The sequence below is a fragment of the Oenanthe melanoleuca genome, chromosome 23, assembly GCF_029582105.1.
Source record: "Oenanthe melanoleuca isolate GR-GAL-2019-014 chromosome 23, OMel1.0, whole genome shotgun sequence".
Taxonomy (NCBI): domain Eukaryota; kingdom Metazoa; phylum Chordata; class Aves; order Passeriformes; family Muscicapidae; genus Oenanthe; species Oenanthe melanoleuca.
The window spans coordinates 3,100,739-3,127,928 of NC_079356.1; the positions used below are offsets into that span (position 1 = coordinate 3,100,739).

Below are 27,190 nucleotides of genomic sequence, written 5' to 3' on the forward strand. Positions count from 1 at the left end.
ACAGCACTTCCCAGCCAAACCACCCTGGTGCGTGCAACGTGTGCCAAACACTCACGCCTTGGATTCTTTATCTCTGCCAACATTTAAAAGTTGATTCATTCCTAACACATGAAGTAAACCCCAGTAGGATAGAAACAGAGTTGCTATGCTCTATCAGCACTCAAAAGGTTAAACCAACTGCACACTGGAGTCACGTCAGCTCCCCTGAGTTAACTGCAATTGTAAACTTACTGCAATACAGATTTAGTTTTAAGAATACCTCAGATAAAATATGTTCAGCAAAACACTCTGCTCTGAAAGCATTTGTTCTTATAAAAAGGATTTTATATTTTTTAAATAAAGAGGCGCCTGTAAGTGAAGCAAAGGCACTCTGAGAACAGCAGTGCCTGCTGACCTCCCATTTCTCCCCTGCAATTCCTATTTTTCCCCTGCCCACAGAGCAGTGCCTAGAGTACACAGCTCCTGGAGATGCTGTCTGGCCCTGAGCAGGGACTGCAAGCAGAAGCATTTGCACAGTGCTATGGGGACTCATCCTTAATCTGCCCTGCCAGAGTCCCACTTCCTTCCCACAGCTACAGAACCCCCCAACACCAGCTCCTCCTGCACCTGGAAGGGACAAGGCTGATGCTGCTGCTGATCCAGATCAACTCTCCGAGCAGAGAAGCATGACTACACTCATGTAGAGGGCATTTCCTGCTGGAAGCACTGCCAGGGATTTTCAACTTTTGTTTTCTGGTTTGTTTCTCCTGCAGGCCCAGTTCTAAGCTGTCCAGCAGATCCAAAAACATCTGCTGCATGGTTTTGGATGTGATCTGGGTGCTGAGTTTAGAAGTTCTGGTAAGGCATCACCCCCTGGGAAACAGACACCTGACAGCTTGTTCATCTGTCATAAAACCACACTGCATAGAGTAAACTTTGCCTTCTCTGTTCCCAAATCCTCAGGGTAATCCAGCAGACCACTGATGGAAACAACAGAGAAGCAAATGCTCCCACTAAAGCACCACAATGGACTTTGCCCAGAAGGCAAATGATTGTCAGGAAACAGTGGCAGGAAAGTTAATGTTTTACCTCCTGACAGAACCCAAAGAGAAGCACAACTCTGCTCCACTCTGCAGCAATGAAAAGAGGTCACCATTGAGATTCCTCACAGCTATGCACTTCCATGAGCTTCCAGAGCTCTGGAATTTAAATGTTCACAATAGTTAAAGAAAACTTTTAAGGCCACTAATTGAAACCACTGCAATGCTCAAGCAAAGAACAAAAGCTGGAGGAGGGCACAGGACAATATATGGGATTTAACAGTTAGATTAGTGTGACATTTAACAATCTGGCCAGTTGTGGCATTTGGGGGAAGCTGTGCTTTTCTCCCAAAAATCACCAGGGCATAAATCTAAAGATTAGTCAATATAGCATTAAAAAAAACAAAAACAGGTTTGGAAATACTTCTTCCAGGACATCCAGAACTTTTTCACTAAATTGCTCTACTTTACCCTTATATTTTGCAGTTACATGGGAAGACAAGCCTAAACATTCCAAGACAAGGCTGATTTTTTCTTCTAAACCTGCTCCATATTTTTTGCACAGCAGCGTTATCAATGAAAGCAGAATTCTACCATCAGTATTACTTGCAGCATGCCCAGAAAAGAAGGATATAAGAAGATTTATTACAAATCCCAAGACAGGCAGTTTTACCTCTTGTGAGTACTTTTTATGCTGTGCCTACCTGCTTGAGCAGGCCACACCTTGCACCCTTCTGTCAGATTTCACCGTCTCAGCTTTGTCAATTATGAAATCAGGAAGAAAACCTGAAATGAGAAGAAAATACACCTTTGTACATGCCCTTCTGTGCTGCCACCAGAGGTGAACTGGCTGCCCTAAGGTCCTGCTGCACCCAAAAGGTCCATCAGACCCCCAGTGTTTCAGAGAGCACACACACCACAGCTGACCAGGATTTTTTTCGTGGACTTTTATGGAAAATGTAGCTTTTAAAATTAACGTTCATATTTTCACAATTTTAAGTCTTCTTCCTTGCTTGCTCCACCTCCCCTGCCCCATCCCACCTGCTGTGACACACATCTGTCAGTGCACCTGTACAGCCGTGCTGGAGTCATTTCTCTCAGCCCATTTGAATGGTCTTACTGGGCTCAGGACTAAGGATTTTCCCATATTGTTAAAGGAATCCACAAGCCAACAGAAACAATTCTTTTCCTGACAATTCATCCATCAGCATATCGCCGTCATCCAAGGGAGCCACCAGTCCACTGGGAGCTTTTCTGACAGGTCTACAGTTACATTTCAGAATCCTTCCATGCACTGCTGGAGGGGTGGAGGTTTTAGAAGAGAAAACAACAGTAAACACAACCTCAGAAATTGCTCCATGTCATTAAACCTCTGATCTAACAGCAAGAATGTCACTTATTCTGTGTTTAGCCATAAAATAAAGCTATTAATTTCTTGTCCTTACTTCACTGAAAAAGCAGTTTTCAAGTAGCCTTGAAACCTTTCTATGAACTGGTGATTAAGTCCTGTTCTCATCCAAGAGGGAAGGTGATGTTGCAAAGTTTAGCGATTTTTAAATCCTGCTTACCAATCTTGGGAAAAAGCCACAAAGAACAACATGCCACAGACCTTTTTTTATTATTTTTACTGTTGTCTTGTCCATCAGTCTAAATGTCCATAAAAAGAAATCTCAACTTTCATCTTACTAATACCTTTGACCTTCAGCCTTTCACAGTGGCAGAAAGAGTTTGCCATACCCATTACTTCTTGCTTAGTGAGAGAACACTTGGGCTTCAGGGTTTTTTTTGTCTATTTCCCAAACACTATTGTTACCACTAAGTTTTGCTACAATCCCACACCCAGAGGTGCCATCCAGACCAAAACCTGGATTCTTCTTTGAAGAAAAATATTATTCTTGTGTTTAGAGCACTACTGCAGAAAAAGCAATCAAGTCAACACGCAATAAGCAGGAATAGCAAACCTTTCTTCTAGACAGCAAAAGGAAATTGGGAAACATGCTCAACACTCTCTGCTGCAGTGGAAATCATGGTCCAGGAGTTTCTTATTCCAGAACACTGTAAAGAACATTTCCATGTGCCAAGTCATGGGTAAAATTAAAAACACTGCTGGTTGTCAAAAAGCTTTTTTCAGGACTTTGTTCCCTGTGTCCAACTGGCCTGTGTTACTTTGTTACTCTTTCCATCTTCCACCCCTTTGTTCGAGGTCTTTCAGGCAGCACACACTGGGATTCCAGCCCTTCCCCAGCTGTTGCAGAACAGCCCTGCCCAGAGCAGCCAGCTGGCACAAGCTCCAGCTGAGCCCACTCCGTGCCCAGGTGCCAGCGAGGATCCTGCACACTGCAGCTGGACAGCACACACCTCCCTGCCAAGGCAGCTGCTGGTGTTCATACCTGAGCATAAACCCAAAAACACCTGGAAACAAGTCATATGGCTTGTGTACATGCCTCAGACACAAAGCACAGTGTGGTGAAATCCCTTACAGTGGTTTCTGTAAGACGCGGTGTTTGCAAACACTCAGCTCATAAATATTAAATGTTTTGTAAAAGCATTTGTAGAAAGCTCTCTAGAAGTGTGGTAGGAAAACAAAAATTTGCTTTTTACTGGCCAGCATTTGAGTAAAGCTGTTGTGGTTTATTTTGCTGAGGCCCAAAGCAAATGAGGTGGCACCTCATTAGAGAGCACATTTCTGCCCAAGCCTCTTGGCATCCATTTGGTGTCACCAGCACAGACATTCAGCTCAGGAGGAACAGCTGAACTGCTCCTTCATTTGCTCAACACCCTTCATTATCAGGGAAGAAAAAAAAAATTAATTCTCCTTCTGCCAGCTCTACAATTCCTAATCCCAAGCCCCAAAACCCAAACAAGATTAGTTCATTCTAAAAAAACAGAAATAATCCCACAAAACACCTTACAAAGTGTGCTCTGTGTAATGAGGCAACAAATATCACAGCAAAAATAAGCTGCAGCTCTCTCCATGTCCCTGAAGTGCAGCAGCAAGTGCAGAGAGCAAACTCATCCTTGTTAGCTCAGAACACCTCACTTTCTACTGGATTCTTTCTTTCAAGCTCGTTTTTGGTGCAAGATCAAACCTTAAGTATGTTTTTGATATTAACAGAACTTTTGAGGAAGAGGGAAGAGCCACCTGCACAGTTCCTACTGCCAGCCAGGGAGGAGCAAATTAAAATGTTAATTCTAATAAAATTTCATTGGGGGAACAAAAAGCAGAATTACTTCTCTTCCCAGATCCAATGCCAGTGTGCTTTCAGAAGATTTATGACACACATTAATTACAGCCACAACTACACCTACCAACCTCCTCAGCAAAAAATGTCCCAGACAACACTGCTAAAAAAATGACCAAAAACCCAACCACAAAACAGTGTTCTACACTAACATATGCTAAACACACTTGGGGGAAAACAGCCAGAATTATTCTGCCACAGCAAGAGAAACACAGATTTGTCAGCAGCAGTTTCAATTTCTCTCTAGTCTATGTGCTTTCAAAATTAAGATTTTCCTTCAAGCACATTTGGGTTTTCACACCAAGAAACTAATCCCTAAAGGAGTTTAAGACTGAGCTCCAGTCCTGGGTTCAGATAATTAGAAGCAGGTTCTATGAAATGGCTGGAAGAGTATTTGCAGGTTCTTCTGGAAAGGATTGATTCTGCATATTGTAATGCTGAACAATCCCATTCCAAATAATTTGACCAGCTATAAACCCCAATCAGTGTTTTTTTCTGAAACTGGCTATTTGAGAGACACCATTTTACAAATGTTTGAGCTTAAAAAGTTGTAAGTTTTTACACAGACAGTTTAGTGACAGGGAGCTCAAGGAAACAATCCAAGAGAAAGCTGATTAGAAATCTGGGTGTTTTTGTTACAGAAGCTGGGCAGCGTGAATTCCTGCTAAATGCAGAAGAAAGCATCCATAGTTAAAATTTTAAAAAATTTTAAAAAAAGAAAAATCTATTTTATCAGCTTTTTCCTTCCAAATTTTACATTAGCTTGGGAAAAGCAGAAAGATCAGGTGTTTCCCAAATTGATGGTTTTCTCACAGCACAGCCCTACTGCTCTGAGCAGCTCTGGATAGGAATTGGATAGCTCTGACAACACTACTGGGGGGCTGGGAATCCATACCTGGAGCTCTGGAAGCCCCACAAGAAGCAAGAAATGCTCTGATTTACTTTCCTTAAGAAAACTATTCACAAATCAGTTAACTCAAAGAATTCAAACTTGTGTGTAAGACAAGTTCTCAGCAAAGGGAGGATGAACTTGAGGACATTTCCATCCTGTCAGGTGTCTGCCAGCTGGAGACCAGCAGCCTCCACGCACACTTAGAAACGTGGAAGTTCTGATTCCAAATAAACAGCAAGTAACAGAAAAACTGTTTGATTGGGGGCTCTTTGGAATTTCTCCTGCAACACACAGAACAGTTACAGCCAAAACAGAATCTCCTGAGGGATTACAACTCTCCACACATTTAACCTATGAAAACACAAACTCCAGTGAATTTCATTTATAAAGCTGAAAAAAGCAGAACTACTCACATATTCTCAAGCCAGCACTTCATTTATCTCTACCTTAACTGGAATTCCACTACCTCAGGGGAAAACAAGAAAAAGGATTTCCATGACCTAGTATAACATTTAAAGTTCTTTAAATATTTTTTTTTTAAATTGTGGCATTATTATAAGGACAAGGCACCAGACCAGGCCATCCCTACACTCTGCCAGACTTCAAAACAGGAATCCCATGCATATGGAATAAGCTTATTAGAACAATTTTCTGTGCTGTGTTCACATACCTTGTACAAGTGTCCCATCAAATCCGGTTCTAAACACTGCTTCTTTAGAAGCAATTCACCTACATTAAAAAAGAGAAAATTAAATTTAAACCAAACAAGACACTGGAAAATCCTCTTATTTTAGCAGCACAGGAAAGGAAGCTGATTTCAGCCATTCATCTCAGCACCGTTTCCCAGTTAAAAAAAGCCACCAAAATAACCTCATCTAATCAGACAGTGTACACACAGGTCTTAACTCGGGAAACCAACCTCACCCACAGCCACACAGGAGCAACTAGTGTAATTATTTCAGGTGTAAATTACAATGTACACGATGCTGCCTGGTATCATATGTCCAGCCCCCTGTTAAGGCACAGGTTAGTTAAACATCATTAATGCTGAGCCTCAGTCCCTGGAGGACTAATTCCAGCTGACACCCCACAGTCCCCCATCACCTTTAGTGCTCCCAGACACTCCTGGGGGCTCTTTGCCCTGCTGTCCTCTGCAGCTTTCACTCCTCCAAAGGTAGGAGTGACCCCAGGCAGCAGCAGGAGCAGTGCCTGCCAGAGCCAGCTCTGCACCCTGCAGTCCCAGCAGGGGCTCTCTGGGGTTTGCACACCCACCTTACCCTGTAAATCATGGCAGGCTAAAAATGGCCGGGTGACGAATGTGGAGGTGAAACTGTGAGCAGGGCACTTGCTCTGGGATCACTGGAGCCGTGAGCAGGGCTGTGCACAGGCCTCACTCCTGGACACCAGAGAGGCACAAGCTGTGTTCACATGTGACAGCAGCAAGGGCATGGACAGAAAACCCTTCCTTGGGTGGGAAACAATCCCCAGTGAAGCTGGGTGTCACTTCTGTGTGCTACCAGCTTCACTTTTTTTTTTTTTTTTAATGGCCTGGCAGCTTCCGGTTACCATGGAGTGAGGCAGCACAAACACCATTCCCAGCTGGCATGAAATGTGATCCCGTGATTTCACTATTCATAGCCCTGACATGATAAAGCTAAATTAAGCAGGAACTCTTCACTTCTCCAAGCTCCCAGCAGTGACTCCCCCAAGGCTCAGGCTCTCCTAACACAGTTTCTCTGTGAGGAGGGGAAGGATGTTTCCTTTACAGGAGGAGACTCCAGACCCCCACACCCAGCCTGTCATCTGGAAACAAAATGGCACCAGCTCCTTCCCAGGCACGGATTTGTCCTGGCACCAGCAGGAACAAAGACCTGATGAGCTGCTAGGGCCAAATTTAACAACTTCAGAATCCCACAGAGCAGTTTAAGCCTTGCTCCCAGGCCTGCCCATCACAGGCACCACCGTGTCCAGGAACAGGGGCAGCTCAAGGGGCGTTGGCACAGCCCCACTGCCACCAGTGGCTGTCACACAGCCTGGAACCATTACCTGGCACAAGCTCCCCAGGGAGCCAGAACAATTTCTGCAACCACCACTACCGTTCCTTCTCTTCCAATGCCCATGGCCTCAAGTATGTGGCTAAATATCCTGAAATTCCTGCCTCACTGAAGAACTCCTTGTACTACCATAATTCCATTAAACACAGCTCAGGATACTGTAAACTTTTCCAGAAATGGAGAAAAAGTTCAATGGCTCCATGGCTGCTCAAACAATTAACGAGTTCCAACATGACAAACTGTCATTTCACAAAGACAAAGCCAAGTGAGCTGAAAAATACTTAAACTTCTGGCAAAACCACTCTATTCCTTCAGGGATACAACTAGGGAACACCAAGGCCTTACAATGAAAAGCATCCTCAGGGTTATCCAGTCCAGCTCAGCACTCCCTAGGCCTCCCAAAGCAACATTTCTTTGACAGCAGAGAAAGTGGAAGCAGGTAAACCAAATTTAGATCTGCTGATGTGCATGGATTGTCACTTATTCTATATGCTGGTGTTTTATAACTGTAACATTTTTGTTTTCTAATAGCAACACCCATGTCAGAAAGTGTTCACCAGCCTTCCTACAGCCTCAAACACCTCACTGTGAGCCCACAAGCCTGGCCTGACCCAAATGACCTTTTTTTAATACTTTACACACTTCCTGACTTAAGTGAGCTGGAGAAAGCAGCAGACAGATAAATTGTATTATCATAACCCCATGTGGAGAATACCTGTTTTATTTACAATACACATGACAAATCCTTACTTCCATGAAAAAGAACTAGAAGTCAAGGTCAGGGCACATGGCTGGTCCAAAATCCTGGAGTTGAGAAAGCCTTTTCCCAGACAACACTTGCTGAAGCACTGACAGCAGGACTGTTTTCCAGAGAGAGGCAGGGATTAGGAAGATGGAAAACAGCAGGAAGTTACCAGGGTATAGCTCAGCAGAGACATGGCAGGACTCCTGCAGACAAAGAGCAGGGGCAGGGATCCATCACTGCTCCCACCTGCTGCTGCCAACACAGTCTGGGCAAGCACATGGCTGCAGCCAGAGCACCACTCCTCTTACAGCACCTTGCAAAGGCACCTCCTTGCCAAGGCCAGCTCATCTCTACAGATTCACTTAGCTTGGAAAAGACCTCCAAGATCAAGTGCAGCCTGTGACAGATCCCCACCCTGTCACCCAGCCCAGAGCACTGAGTGCCATACCCAGGTATCCTGTGGACACTTCCAGGGATGGGGATTCCAAATCTCCCTGGGCAGCCCCTCCCTTGCAATGCTTGACCACCCTTTGCAACACACTGACAAGGAGAAGGTTTCCTCTTTGGATCTCTGGACAAAAAGAATGTGAAAATGAGATAAGGGGCAGCATGGCCTCAGCTGCCCTGCACCTCCCTCATCCCATGGACAGGATCCCTGGAGGGAAAGGGTTCAGACTCCAGAACTCTGCAACCCCCTGTGACCAGACAGTAGCATTTCCAAATCACACTCATGTGGAACAGACACCAAGGCCCATCCACTGGAGCACTGCCTCAGGAGCAGCATTCCCAACCTTCAGCTGCCTAAGGACATTGGAGGAAACTGCTCAATTTGAGTTCTTACTTGCCCTCCCTGTTCCTGCTGAAGTAGGGGTAAGAATTCCTAGAAGGAAGGATGCAATTCAAAAATATGTAGCAGCACCCAAAGAAATGCTAGACAAAAATCACAAGGCCCTAGACCCTTCAGAGGATCCTATGACACAAAAATGTACATTTGCAAAAGCTTTCTATAGTAACTGTCTTATTTTGTCCTCTCATTGGCTGTGAGATTGTGCAACTCCTAAGAGAGGTCACAAAGCTGGCCATTTCCTCACTCCATGCTGGGCACCTGGGAAGTTCCAGAGCAGGACACAGAGCAGCCACAGAAGCCTCCAGGAGAAGACACTGCTGTGTCCTAGCACCTGCTTTCCTGTGCTTACAGCTGACTCCCTTTGAGGGAACCTGAGAGGCAAACACATTTTGAATGAGTGGAGCCAAGGCTGTGACATCCAATCCCTGGGAGCAGCTCTCCCAGCCTGGCACCCACCAAGGGCACAGCAAAGCCCACCCAAAAATGTCACACCCCATCAGTACTGACACAGCCTCTGCCCCTGCTCCCTGTGAGAGGGAATCCTCAGGAGTCCTTCCAGAGAGCAACAGGATGATTTCACTGCACTCTCAGGAAAAGCAGCCTGAAAATGTCCATTTGCTGATGTGACCCTGCAGCCTCTGTGCTACTGCAGGGTCATCTCTTCCAAAACCAGCTATAACACAACCCAGACCATCTCCCAGGTGGTTTTAAATTGTTCATTTCAAGCAACAACCTGTTCTTGTGCCACAGCACCTGGCACATCACTGTACACACAAAAATCAAGGAGTCCCCCAAGTGTGACAGGTCCTGAGATGATATTGTTGAATACACACCACACACACGAGTTCACCTGCTCCTCCCAAGGCAGGGCACAGGAAATGGTTTCACACTGAAAATGGGTTCAGATCGAAGATTAGGGAGAAATTCCTCCCTGTGAGAATGGTGAGGCTCTAGCACAGATTACCCAGAGCAGCTGTGGCTGCCCCATCCCTGGAAGTGTCCAAGCTAGGATAGTGGAAGGTGTCCCTGCACATGGCAGGGAGTGGGACAGGATGAGCTTTATGGTCCCATCCTACCAAACCATTCCATGATTCAGTGACTCTATGGAGAACTGCCTATTCCAAACCTACACTGCCACTTTCCACAAAAACACCCAGAAACCCATCCAGCAGGAAATAAGTGACAATCACCTTGGGTAGGCTTTTAAATGCATTTGTAGAAACCTCAAACATGTTCATTTCCCCAAAACTACACGAACTAGCAAAAAAAGCCTTTATCAGTCCAAGGAAAATGAAGGCTCAGGCTTCACATGTGGGTCTGAGCCACTGCACCACCCCTTCTGCCACATCGCCTAAAGTTCAGCCAAATTTCACGTTTAAGCAAGACGCAAAGCAGGCAATGAGAGAGCGCCGATCCTTCCTGCTGCACCGGGAAACGGGCGGTGCTGAGCGGGTGCGGGACGCTGCGGGAGCCGCACCAGCGAAGGATGGGACGCGGGGTCACGGCTGCGGCCCCGGCAGCGCCTCCCGAGCCGCAACAGCACGCGGAGCCCCGCACACCGGGATGGGATCTCCGGGACAGACCGACGCGGGGGGAACAGAAGGGGCGCGGCCCAGAAACGCGGGATGAGCACAGGGATCTGCGGGAATGGGACTGAGGAATAGACTGAGAAGCCCACAGCGTAACACGAGCGGCTCCGGGAAAGGGCCGGGCAGGCCCAACTGGCCCCGGGGCCGCGAGGAGGCGCCAAGGCCTGGCCGGGCCCAGGCCCACCACGAGGCGCCACTGGGGCCGAGCCAGAGCGGTGCCGAGAGCTGCGAACGAGCCTCGCCCGGGGACACGCGGGGCCAGGACACCGGGAAAAGGGGGGAGCAGCGCCGCAGTGAGGCCCAAGAGGGGTGGGAGGGGGGAGTGGGCAGAGCCGGGGCGAGGCGGCTGCGGAGGGCCCGTGGAGGAGGGAGGAGTAAGAAAGGCTCCCGGTAACGGCGGGCGGGGCGGGGCGGAGCGGGGACCCCGCGGACCCCCCAGTGCCGCTGCACTCACCGGCGCCGCTTCGCCGCGGCCCCTCCGCACCAGGCGCCCCCTCCGCCTCCACCTCACGCACATCCGGCCCGCGCGCGCGCTCTGCCAGCCCGCGGGAGCCGCCGGGATCTGTAGTCCGGCCTACACAGGACACCGCCTGCCCTGCGTCTTCGCCGCACTACAGCTCCCAGCGGGCGTTGCTGGGGCCATCCGTCACTTCCACCTCCGTCCGTGGCGCGGCAGTGCGCGCAGCCCTTCCGGCGGGGAGCGGGACCGCGGGCGGGAAATGGCGGCGGGGGCGGTGACGGGGCGCGTCCACCCAGCCGGGCCCGGCCCGGCTCCTCCGCCCTGTGGGCGGCCAGGCCGCGGCGCGGCCCTCGCCGGAGGGGCTGCGCGGGGTCTCTCCCGGCCAGCCCCAAAGGTTCAGGCCCCAGGCTCCTGGTTTGTCCCACGTGCGGCTCCTGAGGGCCCGGCAGGGAAGGGACACGCCCGGCTTGCGGGTGGGGCCGCCGGGATGACAATCCTCCTCATCGCCGGAACGGAGCTTATGGAGTGGGCAGTGCGGGGGGCTCCGGGGGCGAACGGGGACAAACCTGCCCCACTGCTGTGGCAGCCAGGAGAGGACCCGAACCAGCCCAGCCCAGCCCTGCCCTGCCCTCTGGAGCGCCCAAGCGCGGGCACGGACCCGCCCAGTCCCCTCCCCGGACACAGAGAGGCACGCCGAGGGCATTGTCCACTTTTAATCGTTGTCAAAGGTTGTCTGGATGCATAACACTGTCACAAGGGCACAGAGCAGCGTGGTGCCGGCCGGGCCCGGGGACACTGGACACACGGACATGCGGGGGAACGTGGGGACAGGGAGCTGTGACGAGGCCCCCCCGAGCCCCTCAGAGCATCCCCACGCCCGGCCGGCTCTATTTACAGTATTCACAGACGTTGTACCCAGCGAGTTAAATAACTACATCATTACACCACACGTCTGAGGCGGCTCCGGCAGGCTGTGAGGGTGGGCTGTCAGTCTGATAAGGTGCATATTTAAAATAAAAAAACCCAACAAAACGAAATAAAAATGAGAACAAAGAGAGGAGCCAGGCATCCTCGCCGGGGTCCTGCAGCCCCTGGGTGCCCGGGAGGAGCAGCGAGGGTCGTGTTCTGACGACAGCTACGGTTCTGCGTGGGTCGCCGGGGTCGGGGCGTGGGCAGTGGCCCCTGGGAGCATCGGCCAGCCCCTCACAGCACCTCTGCGGGTGGGGAGAGCAGCGTGAGCCTGGGCTGCGCGCAGCGCCGCCCCCCACACCCCTCACGCTGCTCACCTGTCACCTGCGGCGGCTTCACCACGGCCTGCTTGAGGAAGGGCTCCTTGTCGCCGAAGGGGATGATGCTGCTGGGGCTGCCACCGTGGTGGGACAGATCCCGCAGCTCCTTGGAGCCCTCGCTGCCTGAGAAGCCGTTCTCATGCTTGCCAGCCTGCACGCCGTTCACCAGGGCCGCTGCCTCCTTGGAGCTGTGGGATGGAAGGGCCGGGCTCAGCCCCGGCCCTGCTGCCCCCCGGCCCCTCCCGGTGTCCCTGTGCTCACCTTGGCTGCAGCCCCTCACCCACCAAGCCCTTTGTTCCCCCCGGCGTCCCTGCGCTCGGGGTCTCCGTCTCCGGGAGCTCCTCTGCCTTCGGGATTGGCCCCAGGTGCTTCTCGCGGCCTGAGGACATGGCAGAACCTGGCTCAGCCATGGCTGGGGGCCAGACCATGGCTGGGGGCAGCAGGCCAGGGGTGCCCACACACCTGGGACGTCCTCCTGCTCGGCTGCTTTCCCGTTCACCACCTTCTTGTCGTCTTTTTTCTGCAGGGACAGGAGAGCTGTGAGGGTCTGCAGGCAGGGGCAGGAGGGCTCTGTCGAGTGCCCCAAATCTCCAGTGCCCCAGGACAGAGAACAGGCCCTCACCTTGGTGTCTGTTGCATCCGACTTGCGCGTCCTCTTCATGATCTCCTCCAGGCGCTGCAGTCACAGAAGGACTCACACACAGCCCTGCCCCTGGTGCCAGGCAGGATCCCTTCCAGGGAAAAACCTGCCGTGCCCCATGCCTGGAAATGCCCCCCACTCTCACCTTCTTCCTCTCCAGCCGCTCCTGCTCCTCCCGCTGGAAGTGCTTCTCCCGCTCCAGGCGCTGCCGCTCGGCCTCTTCGCGCGCCCTCGCCTCGGCTTCTTCCTTCTGTGCCACAGCAGGGCAGGAAGGGATGAGATGGGGCAGGGAGGAAAGGGACGGGACAGGGACCAGGGTAGGGACTGTGGAATGTGCTGCCTGGACAGCTCAGCACAGCCCTGCCCCATGTTCTCTCCTGCCACTCTGGGCCTTGAGGGGCTGCGCTGGTTCTCACCCCTTCATCCCCCCTGGAGAGTGAATCACAGGAGAACATCCCTGCCTTCCTCCTCCATCCCTGCCTTTGTCCCCCATCTCCTGCAGCCCCTTTTCCCCACACTCCATCACCCCAACCTGTCTCTGCAGCCGCTCCACCTCCTCTCGCTCAGCCTGGGCTCTCTCCTGGGCCTCTTGCTCCTCCTGCAGCCGCCGCTCCTCCTCCCGCTGCCGTGCCAGGGCCTCCCGCCGGCTCTGCTCCTCAGCCGCCCGCTGCGCCCGCTCCTCCTGCACCCGCCTGCGGGGAGGGGGCCCTTAGCATGGCAGGAGGCCAGGGCTGGGGGCCAGGGGGACAACACCCACCTCTCCTGCTCCTCCTGCTCCCGGCGCTCCCTCTCCTCCCGCTCCCGCTGCTCCCGGGCCTGGCGCCGCTTCTCCGCCAACAGCCGGGCAGCCTCCTCCCGGTCCGTGGTGCCAGCGGAGGGTCTGGCTGGGGGGCTGGCTGGCACAGGGCTGGGGGCCACAGGGACTGGGGGGCCTGAGGGAGGCAGGCAGCGTCAGGGCTCTGGATTCTCCCAGCCCTGTGGCTTCCCCAGCCACACCATACCCACCTGCTGCTGGCTCTGCAGGCACCTTGGGGGGCTCAGGAAGGGCAGGGGGTGCTGGACCCCGCTCCTCCTCCTTCCTCTCTCGCACCTTCGCCTGGCCCTCCTGCTCCCCTCGCTCCTCCCGGGTTCTGGCCCGCACCTTGGGGGAGGAATGGGCGCTTCGAGGCAGGGGCGGCTTGTGGGGAGAGCTGAGGGCCAGGCTGGGGGATGCCGGGCGGGCCCTGGGGGTGGCAGGGGACGAGGGACGGTTCTTGGGGGTGGCAGGGGATGAGGGACGGTTCTTGGGGGTGGCAGGAGATGAAGGACGGTTCTTGGGGGCAGCAGGGGATGAGGGACGGTTCTTGGGGCCGGGGCTGCAAACAGCAAGAGATGGTGTTAGTGAGGCTGGGGTAGCCCCTGGGTGGGGTCAGGGGCTGTGAAGCCTCAGGGAGGGGGTCCCAACCTGCTGTCAGCTGCAGGCAGGAGCCGGGGCTGTGCTGCTGGCAGCGTCTGCCGCTTCCTGAGGCTGCGCTCACGGGACAGGGCGCTGCGCTCCTTGGCGTTCTCCCGATCCTTCTCCTTCTTCTCCTTCTTCTTCTGCTCCGCCAAGGACAGAGATGGTGTCAGCGCTGGGTGCTGGGCTTGGCCAGAAGCCACACTGTGCCCCACAGCTGCCCTGGCACCCAGGGTCCCTGCGGGAGGTGGCACTCACGGGCGAGGGCTCGGTCCTGCGGCGCGGCGTCACATCAGGGCTGGCGGCGGCCGCCTTCCGGCGCTCCCAGCAGCGGTGCGGCAGGCGGTGGTTGTGGCAGGGGCTGAGGGGGCTGGCGGAGGCTGAGCGCGGGCACACGGGCACTGGAGGAGGAGTGACCAGGGTCAGGATGGAGCCAGCACCAACACCAGCTCCCCAGTGGCTTCAGGCTCCCTCATCCTGGTCCCCTGCCTGTGCCAGGAGCCGCGTGTCTCTGACCCCCGGGGGCTCACCCTGCTCCTTGCCGTTCCCAGCCAGCGTCACGGCGCTCCGGCTGCGCGCCAGGAACGACAGCGTGGGCGTCATCAGCCGGTCCACGATGCTGCTCTCCCATGGGCTCAGCTGCAAGCTCCGGTCTGGAGAGGGAGAGGGGCCATCAGTGCACCACAAACCCCAGTCCTGCTCCCACAGCCGCCGCTGGGAGGGAGCAGCCGTGTGTCTGCAGCAATACCACGGCGCATGCACAGTTCCAGGAGTGGCCAGAGCTTGGCCGTGCCGGGGAGGGCTCCCCACAGCCCCGCACGGCTGGGCAGGATGAAGGGCCATGCAGACCCAGGCATGGGTGGACGGCTGGAGCCTGGGGACGGCGCTGTGGCACGACGACAGTGGTGTCCTGTGGACACCGCAGTCACCGTGTACCAGTGGTGCTGGGTGCCACTCTGGTGACAGCAGCCTCCCCATCTGCCCTCTCCTTGTGCCCAGCAATGGCACCCTTCTGTGCCCCTGCCCTGTGTGACCAAGGCCCTGGCAGGTGCCAGCTGCCCTGGGCACATCACAGTGTGCCCTCAGCCCACGGGAGCTGTGCTGAATCACCAAGCATGCCCCAGGAACCAGGCCAAGCTCACAGCACCCACGGAACGGCGATGCCTGGCCACACAGCTGGCTCAGCTGGGCACCAAACTGCCAACAGCTGCCCTGCAGGACATGTCACCAAACACCCCACGGCGCATGGGGAACACCAACGGAGACAGGGCCCCTCTGCCCCTCTCCACTGGATGTCAGGACAGGGGCAGCACCAGCTGCTGGGAGAGGAGAGCTCAGAGCCATGGGTGCTGCAAGGGGACAGGGTGGCAGCTCTGGCACGGGTCCAGGGAGATGCTGCTCCCACCTGGACAGTGCTGACAGCCCCCAGGTGCCTGTCCCTGGGCTGAGCCCCAGCACAGGGCGGTGGGAGCTGCCTGCGTCACCACAGCCACAGCGTCAGCTGCTCTGGCTATTTATACCCGTCCGGGAAGGCACCCATCACCAGGCAACCCCGAAACACAACAGCAGCCCCGGCACTGGACACATCCCTCTGTTGGACACATCCCTCCAGCACGGCTGCAGCCCTGGGCAGTGCTCCCAGGGCCAGGATGACCTTGCAGCAGCACGGCCACAGTGCTCTATGGCACCCAGCCCCAGGAGCCTGTGGGGACATGGGCACTGTGCCCAGCCCCAGGAGAGCTGGCAACAGGCAGCCCCTCTGTGGCTGCACCAGCACCCACCAGAGCTGCCCCGGGGCAGGGAGCCAGGCTCCCATCCCCGTCCTGGCGCCCCATGGGGCTGCCACCACCCAGCCACTCCTCCTCTTCCTCCTCTTCCTTCTCCTCCCAGCCCACACAGCCTCAAGGAGCCACCGGCCGGTTCCAGCCTCCTCCCACAAACAGCAAACGGCTTCTCCTCTCTCCGCAGGCACCTGGGGATGGGGGACCCTGGCACTGGGAGTCCCCAGCGCTGGGAGGGGGCTGGGCTGTGCCCCCTGCGCTGGGGCAAACGCAAAGGGCTCTTACTTCTACTGGGAGAGTTCCAGAGGGTGGCGGAGGATTTGGAGAGCCGCTTGTTGATTATAGAGTCGACGTGTTTGGGGAGGTTTACAGCGGACACCGAGCACCGGCTCGCACCTGGAGGAGGGAAAAGACACAAGGGCATTAAGGTCCCGGGGCTGGGGCCGGGCCCCCCACATGCAGCATGCACGGCCGTGCCAGGGCACTGGGGCGGAACTGGAAGGACCAGGGGAGATGCTGGAGTCCAGGAACACAGCACAGAATGGAGTAGGAGATGCTGGAATCCAGGGATGCGACACAGAATGTGACAGGAGATGCTGAAGTCAGGGGACACGGCACAGAGTGGGACAGGAGATGCTGGAATCCAGTGACACGGCAGAGGAGTGGGGGCAGAGAAGATACTGGTGTCTGGGAACACGACACACAGCACTGGCATTCAGTATGGCACTGTCTGAACCCTGCAGGGTCATGCTGGGATCATGCAGGGATCTCATCCTCAGAGAGCCAGGGCGGCTCCCAGCAGTCTTCCCAAACACAGTCCTGGGAATCGGGAGCTGGGGACCTCAGCAGCACCAGGTGAGCATCCACCCTGGGGAGCAGGGTGAGGGCAGCAGGTCCAGACAGACAAGAGACAACATCACACTGGTGCTGGGTCACTATGGCACTGCCAGGACAGTGCTGATGGCTGGAAGCACCTCCACAGGGAGCTGGGATCTCCCCACCCTGGCTGGGTTCCTCTGGACAAAACAGCCAGGGAAGCTCAGGGCTGGTGGAGGCAGATTTGTGAGTGACAGCTGGCAGCAGCTCCAGCAGCACATCCCAATGGGAAGTGACAGGGGAAGGTGTCCCCTTGCCACACCCTGCCAGGTGCTGCACCACGGACACTCTGAGTGCCACACACGGCACCGAGACAGGCGTGCTCAGAACAGGGAGCCTGCACACCCAGCCCAGCCAGGTACAGCCAGGCACCCAACACCTGAACACACACGGCACTGGGCACACGGTGCCAGCACGCACAACCTGGCACACAACACCTGTACACAGCCTGGCCAGGTACAGCCAGGAACACAACATCTGTACACAGCCTGGCCAGGTACAGCCGGGGCCAGCACAGCTGCCCCATGGCATGTGAAGGCCAGACAGTTCCCAGGGAGACAGTGCTCTCCTCTACGTCACCATCCATGCCAGACAGTGCTAGCACCTACCAGCACAGCACAGCAGCCAGGAGACAGTGGAGACCTCCACATGTCCCAGTGCTGAATTGTGCAGTGTCCCCAAGAAGACCCCAAGGAGCAGGACCAGCTTCTGCAGCCACACATACAGCCACAGTCACCTTCACACTGGACCTGGAGGGGCCAAGCACTGCCCCCACCCCCAGGAAAAGGGGACATGCCACAGCACAAACCCCAACCAGAGCTTGCAGAGGCCTCGTGCAGCTCCACAGCCCCTGAGGTCAGGGGCTCTTCATGGCTGCTGGAGACCTGGCAGTGTGGCCATGGCATGCCAAGGCAGCCAGGGCTGCCCCCAGGCAGGTCTCTGAGTGGAACAGGGACTGTGACGCACAGACTCCAGCTTACACCCAGCCCCACAGGAGCAGGGAACAGCCACGGGATCCCACCAGTCCCAGCACAGTCCAGAGTGACGGTAGCATGACCCCACCAAGTGGGGCTGAGCTGGGTTTGAGGGCTGGCAGAGAGATGCCCAGCTGTCCCCTCTGCTGTCAGAGGCACAGGGTCCCAACGTGCCTGTGCCCAGCCCAGCACTCACCATCCTTGTGTGCAGGGGAGCCGTGGTGCAGGGCCCCAGCCCAGGACCACCGCTGCTGCCGGATCTCTGCCCACGTCTTCTTGACCGACCGCTGGATCGCTGCCTCATAGCGCTCCTGCCCGAGGGAGAGGGACAGGCTGAGCCTGGCGTGTGGGAGTGGGGCTGGGGCCAGCCAGAGCCCCCCAGCACGAGGCCATCACAGCGATTGGGGTGCTTGGAGGGAGACAGGACAGTGATGCCTGCCCTGGCCAAGGCACACGTGCCATGAGGCTGGGCACAGCACAGGCTGTGCAGCATGAAGGAGGGGCAGCAGAGGACAGGCAGAGTAGGCAGCTCCTGAACGGCTCATGAAGCATCTCCTGAAGAGCTGCTGGAGCCATGAGAACTCCTCAGGGATTGCATCCCATGCACCACCCCAGCCCACGGCCCACTGCACCCACGACACCCATCCCCATCCTCACCTTATTCTTCTCCAGCTTCTGCCTCTGCCTCTCCTCCAGGACCGCCCGGCGCTTCTCCGCCCGCAGCCGCTGCTCCTCCAGCCGCTTGCGCCGCTCCTCCAGCTGCTTCTCCCGCAGCAGCCGAGCCTTTTCCTCCTTCTCCAGCCACAGCACCCGCTTGGCAGCTGCGGGGAGCAGCGGGGTGGCACCGGAGGCAGTGCCCGTGCCCCGGGCAGTGCCCATGCCGGCTGGCTGCGGCCGGGGCACGCGGCCGGGCTGGCGGGGCAGGCAGCAGCACAGCGAGGGAGGGGTTTGGGCCAGGACAAAAGGGAGGCCGGGAGCCCGCCGGGAGCCCGCCGAGCCGCGCGGGGAACAATGGGGGAATGAGGGTGGAAAGAGCGCGGGGACAAGGAGGCCCCATGCGCAGCACAGGGGCCCCGCTCGCCCGCTGCCCCGAGCCACTCTGGGGCTGCTGGGGCTGCCTGCACACGGCAGAGCCGGCACCGGGGCTGCTGGCACCTGCACAGACCCGGGGAGTGTCCAAGGCAGGGAGCAACAGTGTGCAGGGGGGTCAACAGCATGCCTGGGGTTCAATGGTGTGCCCAGGGGTTAGCAGCTTGCCTGGGGGACAACAGTGTGCAGGGGGCTCAGTGGTGTGCCCAGGGGTTAGCAGTGTCCTGGGGAATCACTGAGTGCCAGGTGGGCAGAGCTGCCAGCACTGCAGTTCCTGCCCAGGCTCAGCTCACCACAGCTAATGGGATTGCCCATGACCCGGCAAAGCTCCTTAGCCCCTGCCTCCCCCCACATCCACTTTCCCTCCCAGTCCCATACCCAGGTACTTGGCCCGCTCCTCGCGCCTCTCCTTCGCCTGCTTGTGCCTTGCCTGGGCTTTCTGGGCATCTGCAGAGTGGAAACACCATCAGGGTAGCACCAGCACCAGGCATCAGTTGGTGCCCACAGGGTACAGCACCACTGGAGCACTGCACCTCCTGGCACCCACCTTGCTTGGGCCGGGCGCTGGCAGCAGGAGACAGCGAGGGGCGGCTGCTGCGGGGGGTCACGTCCTTTGAGGGCCCGGCTGTGGCACCCAGGGGGCTCTTGGCATCAGGAGGGGCCCCTTCAGTGGCAGCTGGGGCTGGGGGCTGGCTGCCATGGGGCAGCATCTCCGTGGAGCGAGGGGCGGCAGCGTGCACGGGGACAGGCTGGCCAGGGGTGTGGGGCAATGCCTCTTCTTTGGGGTGCTCCATCCCTGGCTGCTTGGGGGGTCCGGGAGGGGCCCGGTCACACTGTGGGGGAGCACTCTGTGCTGAAGGGACGGCAGTGGCAGGGCTGGGGGACACGGGCTGTCCTGGCAGTGCCACGGCCTTTGGGCCGGGCTGGTCACGCTGTGGGGGGCTGCTCTCAGAGGGGCGCATCACGGCCGGGGGGCAGACGGGCTGCTGGGAGGGGGGCACGGCTGCAGGGACAGGCGAGACGATCTTGTCAGAGGGGGTGATGGCTGCAGGGACAGGAGGGACGGTCTTTTCCAAGGAGATGACATCTGGAGGGCCAGGTCGGTCGCGCTGGGGGGGGCTGTGCTCTCCCTTCAGGGCATCCCCAGGCGAAGGGGGTGGCAGGGAGGACGGGGGGATGCTGTCTCCCATCGGGGATGGTGGCTTCCCTGCAAGAGGGGCAGAGCAGAACACAAGGTCACTCAGTTGGGGAAGGCTGTGGAAGATCCATCCTCCCCAAACGCAGCCCTCAGGAGCAAGGCTGGGGAGGGCAGTGGGACCCCACCTCAGCCCTGCTGCTGCCCCGATCCTGGGGGGCACCCGCAGCGGGTGCCAGGCGCTGGGCACACAATGCACAGAGGGACAGCCGGGCTCCACCAGGCACTGCCACCACAAAGCTGCCCTTCATCCCCGGGCAGCTGCCGCCTGGCCCTGCCGTGGGGGGACACGGGGCCAGAGACCCCCCACGGGCACAGGGACCCACAGACTCCCCTGCCACTCTCCCCGAGGGGACGAGGATGTCGAGCGCTTCCGCAGCACAGCCAGAGGCAGGATGGGCGCGGGCTGCGGCCTGACGTCACCAGGGCAGCCCACGGCCCCCATGCGCCACGGACCCGCAGCCATGAACTCATGGCCCAGGAATGCACACGAGGCTGCCAGACACAGCCCCCTCCCCGCGTGGGGCCGGCCGTGGGGCAGCCCGTGGGGCAGCCCGGGGGATCTCCCCCATTCTGGATGGCCCCTGGCCACCCCGAGGGAGCCCTGAGCACATCCCAACACGGTGCCAGCGCCTGGCAATGCCATGGCACGTGCCCTCTGCAGAAGTGATGTTGGAAGTGTCCTCAGTGACAACAGTGGTGCTGACTCCCCCGGCCCCCATTATCAGCCCTTTGCAAACAAACCCTTCAGTACTTGCCATGATCCCAACCCCAACTCCCACACAGCAGCAGCAGCACCACCACCACTCCTGGCCAGAATGATGCCAGACCCACCCCAGGACACACAGCTCCAGCCCCGTGGGCACCACTGCAGAGTGAGCCCCCAGCTCCAGGGGGATGGCAGAACCCCAGTGACCAGCACCCAGCTCCAGGGAGGATGGCAGAACCCCGGTGACCAGCACCCAGCTCCAGGGGGGATGGCAGAACCCCGGTGACCAGCACCCACCACCAGCTGGTGTCACGCGCTGGCTCAGCCGTGTTTGCAGAGCTCTCCACAGCCCTCAGCGAGGGGCAAAGTGTGGGCTCTGCAAACACAGCCGGCGCCGCTCCTCACCCACCCTATGGCTTCTCACCCACCCCACGGCTCCTCTCCCATCCCACGCTCTCATCCACTCCATGCTGGAGTACTCTGAGCCAAGGTCAGCCCAGGCTACCCAAAGAGGCATTGCCAGCCCCCTGCCCTGACAGCACGGGCACACCCCATGTCCCCTGGTCCCCAGAGAGGGGCTGGAGGTGCTGCTGGAGCCCCCCAGGCCAGGGCTGTGCCAACAGGATTCCCCCACCCTGGAGTCTGGGGACACAGCAAGGCCCGGCCCCCCCGCAGACTTTCCGGGTATTTTGTGCTGCAGGAAGCCAGCCCATCCCCCTGGCCCCGATCCTGCACATCCCATGTCCCAGCACTGCGCCCTGCGAGGCACCATCGGTCTGATGTGGGACTGCGACTGGGGGTCCCCTGCTCTGGCAGCAGGGCTGGGCACCCCTCAGTTGCCAGATCCCAGGATGGCACCTAGAGTGCCATGATGCTGGGAGGGGTGACCCTGGGAACACTGTGGTGGCACAGCCAAGTGCTGCCCACAGGGCTGAGTGAAAGCCAAGCCAGTCAAGTCAAGGCCAGGCTGATCCCCTGAGCAGATGGAAATGCCTCAGGAGAGCCCTGGACATGTGGGGAGCACTGGCAGGGGACAGTGGGTGCCTCCTGCCACCTCACACAGCCAGGCACAGAGCCCTGGGCAGGATCTGCCCTGCCCCACTGGCCGGAGAGACAACAGCACCTGTGGCCAGGGGAGGGCTGGCCAAGACCTCCAGCCCAGCCAAGACCCCCAAGGTGGGGCAGGGCCAGCCCTGCCGCCATCTGTCCCTGTCGCTGCTCCAGCACAGCAGCTGCCCTGAAACCCAACGCTGCCTGCGCCCAGGCGGCGCGGGCGTCCCCTCTCCCCCGGCCAGGGCATTCCACACGGATTAGCTCCCGTCCCCCCAGACACGCAGGCATGGCTGTCCTGCAGAACCCAGCCCGAGTGAGCCTGCATGGCACCGGCCACACTGCTGCCACCAGGACCAGCCCAGGGTGAGCCAGCATGGCACCAGCCACACTGCTGCCACCAGGACAGCGCCAAGCCCAGCCCAAGTGAGCCTGCATGGCACCAGCCACACTGCTGCCACCAGGACCAGCCCAGGGCGAGCCTGCATGGCACCGGCCACACTGCTGCCACCAGGACAGCACCGTGCCCAGCCTGAGTGAGCCTGCATGGCACTGGCCACACTGCTGCCACCAGGACAGCGCCATGCCCAGCACGAGTGAGCCTGCATGGCACCAGCCACACTGCTGCCACCAGGACAGCGCCGTGCCCAGCCCGAGTGAACCTGCATGGCACTGGCCACACTGCTGCCACCAGGACAGCACCGTGCCCAGTGCAGGGCGAGCCTGCATGGCACCAGCCCTGCTGCTCAGCCCAGGGCAAGGTGCTGCCCTCAGCACCGCATCACCCAGCCCATCCCGCTCCTCCCACTGCTCCCTTTGGCACTGCTGCCTGTGCCACTGAGCACCAGCGGCACCTCCAGCCCGGCAGAGCCCGGTGCAGCGCGGCTCCTTGGGCAGCACATGGCCAGGGATGCTCAGCCAGGCACAGGCACATCGCCGGTGCCGTGAAGCGAGAGCACATCGAGGCCCGCGGGCGCGGCTCGGACCAGCTCGTTAATTGTCCGCCGCACAGCCCTGCAGGGCACTGCCCGTAAGAACGGGGGGGCACCCCCCGATGTCACCTCAGCTCCCCCCAGCTCCGTATCCCTGTGTTCCCGCTCCGCAGCACAGCCAGAGCAGCAGCCACAGGCTGCTCCGCGTGCAGCGCCCAGCAGGGCAGGGGGCATCAGCCAGAGCCTGCCCCTGCCCGGGGGACCAGGAGAGCTGGGCTAGTGCTGCAGTGGAGGTCACTGGAGAGCACTGGAAAGCCACCCAAAGGTGCTGGTGTCACACCAGCCACCCTGGCCATTGCATCAGTCCCTGCTGTGCCAAGGACAAGACCCTGAGGCCAGCCCGAAGAGCTGCTGCTGGCCCTGCAGGGCTGCTCCCCACAACTCGTGGGGACGTCCATGTGTGCAATGCACCCTCAGACCCTCCCTGGTGCAGCTGTTGCCAGCTGCCTCCCCTGCTGACAGCAGCCGCACGGGGATGGGTCCGTGGGTCTCTCGTTGCCAGCAGGTCCTGGTGCAGAGCAGGAAGGCAGCCTGGCTGCAGAGCAGGGTGTCCACTGGAGCACTGTGGGATGTACCGGGATGCTCCAAGCCCCAGTGCTGCCCCTGATCCCACCCCCACCTCAACACTCAGAGGTGCCTTGGGGCTGAGCCCTGCCCTGTCCCACCCAGCTCCTGGGATTCCCCTGCGCTGCAGCAACCTTCACACCTGGATGACAGGGACAATGAGCAAGTGCTCCTGACACATCCCTGGAACGTCCACATTCCCAACACGTCCCCACTGTGTCCTGCCTGCAGGCACAGCACTGACACGCACCCTCAGTGCTGGCTCACATGCCTGGGCAAGGAGACATGGGCAGTGCCAGCAGACCCTGCCTCAGGGGTGCCCAGTGCCACCCTGGCAGCCGCCATCAGCAATGACACCCTGTCCCCAATGGGGACAGCCACTTGCAGCCTGCCCCAGGCGCACAGGCACTGTCACCCATGGCTGGCTCCTCTCCCCACCAGCTTGGAGCCAGTGAAACACAGCTGGGACCTGGCTGGGCTTCAGGCCACCGTGCCCCACCACAGCCCCCAGCCCCACTTCAGGGGACAGGCTGGAGCAGGGCAGGAGGGGACAGGCAGCAGGGCCCCTGGGAGGGCACAACCAGGTGCCAGGAAGGAGAAAGAGGCATATCCAGCCCCCCTTCCCAGGGCTCATATCCTGCCAAGGCTCCAGGATAGGGGTATGGGGGGCAGCCATGGGGGAACTGCACCAGCCCCTGGGCCAGGGCAGAGGTCATTGAGCTCCCACAGCACTGCCAGCCCAGCGGTGATGTGCTGAGCTGCAGAGCAACAAGGGGAACTTGGGATCTTGTGGCAAGAGCGAGGCCAGAGCCAGGGGGTTTCCAGGGTTTAAAACGCAAAGGAAAGAGCTGGAGCTGCTGCTGGCCACAGCACTCCCACAGCAAACTGTGGCTGTGGTCACAGTGCAACCCCAAACAGCCCGAGGGCAGGGGCAGGAACACCTGCCCACCATCCATCTGGCACTGGCAGCAGCGACAGGAGGTGCCCTCGTCCTTGGGGCGACCCATGCGGCGCCACCAGTGCCCAGGGCAGCCAGCCCAGCTGCGTTCCCAAAAACCTGTCTGCTAGCATCACGCTGGGAAACAGAAACCTGGCTGGAAGGCAGGGCATGGGGCTCTGTGCCTGCCAGCATCCAGCCCCTTGGGGAGCAGGTCAGTACCCCCCAAAAAACAGGTCCTGTGCCTCACAACACAGATGTGGCACCTACCAGGGCTGGGGCCGTGCAGGATCCAGCTCCGTTCCCAGCAGGCTGCCTGTGGGGCTGCCCAACCCTGCTCAGAGCCCTCCAAGGAGCGAGAGCTGTGCTAACTATTTTGGACATGGCACCACGGGACTGTCACATCACCACTCTGCACGTCGCATCACGTTGCTCTGACGGTTTCACAGCAGTGGCTCCTGCACTGGGAGAACTCCGGAGCTGCTGCTCCCAAACACAGGCACTGGCGGGCAACCAGCTCACCCTCCCTCTCTGCTGTGCCAAGGGAGAAGGGCTGGAGAAGCTGGGGGAAAGGTGCATAAGGACAGACTTCTGCCTGCTCCCTGCCTTGGTCCTCGTCCCTCTGTCCACTGCATCCCTCTGCCAACCTGGGCAGTTCCACAGCTCACACCCTGCCCTGGCTGCCCTTCATGAGTTTCTGGCATCCAGAGCCACTGGCTGCCCCACACATAATGGTTCCTGGCCCCTTGAGTCCCAGCTGGTGGCTCTGACCCACTCTAGGGAGCAAGACAAGAAGCAGCCCAGGCTGCCCAGCCACACAGGTCACCCACATGGGTCAGGTCAGAGAGGGTCCTTGAAGGAGGACATGGTGCAAAACCGTCCCTGCTCCTTCAGCACCATTCTGTGCTCACAGTAGAGCAGCCAATGACCCACCAGGGTGTGCAGGGTGCCCAGGGTGGCCAGGACCAGCCAGCTCTGGTCCCCAGGCAGCGAGAGCTCCGAGCAGCCAGGCCACGGCGGGCGGGAAGGCGGCAGAGGCAGAGAGAAGCACTCAGACAACATGTCTGGCACAGGATGCGACGTTCGGGCAGCGATGCCAGGACCCGCGGCCGGCTGGTGCAGGAGCCGCCGGTTTCCAGCATCGCCCGGAGCCGCAGCCATCCCTCCCTCTCCGCGGGCCCGGGCGATGGAGCACTGGGGCCGAGGGGGAGGGGAGCCGCCTCTCCTCTTCCTCCCGCGGTGGGAAGCGGCTCCGCCGCGGATCTCTGCTTAGTCACAGCGAGAGCTGCGCTGGAGCCCCGAGAGGCAGCGCCAACCCCGGCCCCGGCCCCGGCCCCGAGCGCGGCCCCGCCGCCGCCGCCCTCCCCGGTTCATCCCGGGGCAGCGAGACCGGCGCTGCCGGGACGAGTCGCGATCCACGCGGCGGGGCGGGGGCGGCCCCGGGCGGGCGGGGGGCAGCGGGTGCCTCCCACAGGGGGCATAGCCCACCAGCCCACCAACCAGCCCACCAGCCGGCGGGGACCAGCCGGGGCGGCGCCGCCGCCGCCACCCCCGGGGCTCCCCAAGGGCAGCTCCCTTACACCCCCTTCGGCGGCGGGGCCGGGGCCGCTCCGGCCCTCCCCAAGATGGAAGGGCCGTGCCCGGGCTTTGTCCCTCCCGGGAAGCCGCCCTGGCCCCGGCAGCGCGTTCCCCCCCTCGCCCCCCCGGCTCCTCCGCCGCCTCCCCGGGCCGCCGCCCCGCTCCGCTCCGCTGCATTCCGCCGACCCGGCCGCCGCATCTCCGCCGGCGCTGCGGGCCGCATCCCGCACCCCCCGGCAGACCCCGCACCCCCGGGCCGCATCCCGCAGCCGCATCCCGCACCCTGACCCGCTGCGGCCCCGCGGTGCGGGAGGGGGCCCGGGCGCTCCCCGGAGCCGCTACCGGCAGCGTTGCCGCCGCGGATCCTTACCGAGGGGCTGGGGCCGGGGCTGCGGCTCCCGCCCGGCGCAGCTCCGCTCCATGGCGCGGCAGGCGCAGGGGCTGGCCCAGCCCCGCTCCCCCCGGCCCGCGGGGGAGGACTCTCAGCGCTCCCCGCCCCGGCCCCGCGGCCCCGGCCGGGGGGAGCGGCCGGGGGATGGATGCTCCGCCTCGCCCCGGCTCCAGACGCGGCCCCGCAGCCCCGACCCGGCGCCGCTCCTCCCGCGGCCGCGGCTGGGACCCCGCGCCCGTCACCCCCGTGTCGGGCTTGCCCCTCTGCCTGTCCCCGCAGTGCTCAGCATCCCCCAGCTCTGCTCGGCCACTGCCCGCCTCCAGCCCCTGCTCTCGCAGATTTTGGGGCTCGCACACACATTTTACGATGCTCCGATCACGCGCGAAGCGCTGGCTCCGCAGCAAACGCGCCCCGCCCCGAGCAGCGCCGCGATGCACAGCCAGCGCCACCCGGACCTGCTCCCCCAGCCTCAGGCACCCCAAAAAGACACCGATTTCCCGTTTCCGAGCCCCACCTCAGCTGTTGGAGAGGCCTTGGAGCTGCTGCTCCCCCGCTCCCCGTCACTCGTGAGCCTTAGTCACCGCCAGCAGCCGCCCCCGCTCGCGGGGCTCCCCCCCCGCATCCCACCCTGCCCCGGTAACCGGCGGACAACAGAGGCCGCTCCCGCTCCCCGGGCACGAGCAGCGGCCCCGCTCAGCGCTGGAACCCCTTCCGGCCCTGCTGGGATGGGAATGTAGCGGCACGGCCAGGGTGGGGGACAAGTGGGCAGCACCAGCAGTGGGAGGACCACAGCTCCAGGCTCTGCAGGGGCACCGGAGGCAGGGATATGTCCTTGTCCACCA

At 59.3% G+C, this 27,190-nt stretch overlaps 2 protein-coding genes across 9 annotated transcripts in view; both read right to left on the bottom strand.

Annotated features, from left to right (window-relative positions):
* THRAP3 (thyroid hormone receptor associated protein 3) overlaps positions 1 to 10,998 on the bottom strand; it is a 26,139-nt gene extending 15,141 nt beyond the window's left edge. The window contains exons 1-4 of one of the 6 annotated variants that reach the window (XM_056509259.1): positions 10,843 to 10,939; positions 5,824 to 5,882; positions 2,089 to 2,313; positions 1,724 to 1,805 (exon numbers count right to left, since the gene is read on the bottom strand). The gene's annotated coding sequence lies outside the window, so the exon portion shown is untranslated. Of the gene's footprint in view, positions 1 to 1,692; positions 1,806 to 2,088; positions 2,317 to 5,823; positions 5,883 to 10,842 lie in introns of all 6 variants that reach the window. The other 5 variants (XM_056509263.1, XM_056509261.1, XM_056509258.1 and 2 more) reach the window with 5 other exon arrangements.
* Positions 10,999 to 11,546: 548 nt separating this feature from the next.
* Positions 11,547 to 26,883, bottom strand: MAP7D1 (MAP7 domain containing 1). Of its 3 annotated transcripts, none has more exons than XM_056509265.1 (18): positions 26,863 to 26,883; positions 19,480 to 20,139; positions 19,311 to 19,379; positions 18,501 to 18,664; positions 18,040 to 18,154; positions 16,279 to 16,389; positions 14,743 to 14,865; positions 14,471 to 14,613; positions 14,222 to 14,355; positions 13,783 to 14,132; positions 13,535 to 13,709; positions 13,310 to 13,469; positions 12,923 to 13,027; positions 12,760 to 12,813; positions 12,600 to 12,657; positions 12,399 to 12,516; positions 12,135 to 12,325; positions 11,547 to 12,062 (listed from the first exon to the last, which is right to left on the bottom strand). In XM_056509265.1, the coding sequence occupies exons 2-18, from the start codon at positions 20,120 to 20,122 to the stop codon at positions 12,052 to 12,054; spliced, it is 2,724 nt and encodes a 907-aa protein (XP_056365240.1). In that variant the 5' UTR covers positions 20,123 to 20,139; positions 26,863 to 26,883; the 3' UTR covers positions 11,547 to 12,051. The 3 variants fall into 3 exon arrangements, with proteins under 3 accessions (XP_056365240.1, XP_056365239.1, XP_056365241.1); XM_056509264.1 differs by lacking the exon at positions 26,863 to 26,883 and adding an exon at positions 26,328 to 26,467; XM_056509266.1 differs by lacking the exons at positions 16,279 to 16,389; positions 26,863 to 26,883 and adding an exon at positions 26,328 to 26,466.
* Positions 26,884 to 27,190: the final 307 nt, after the last annotated feature.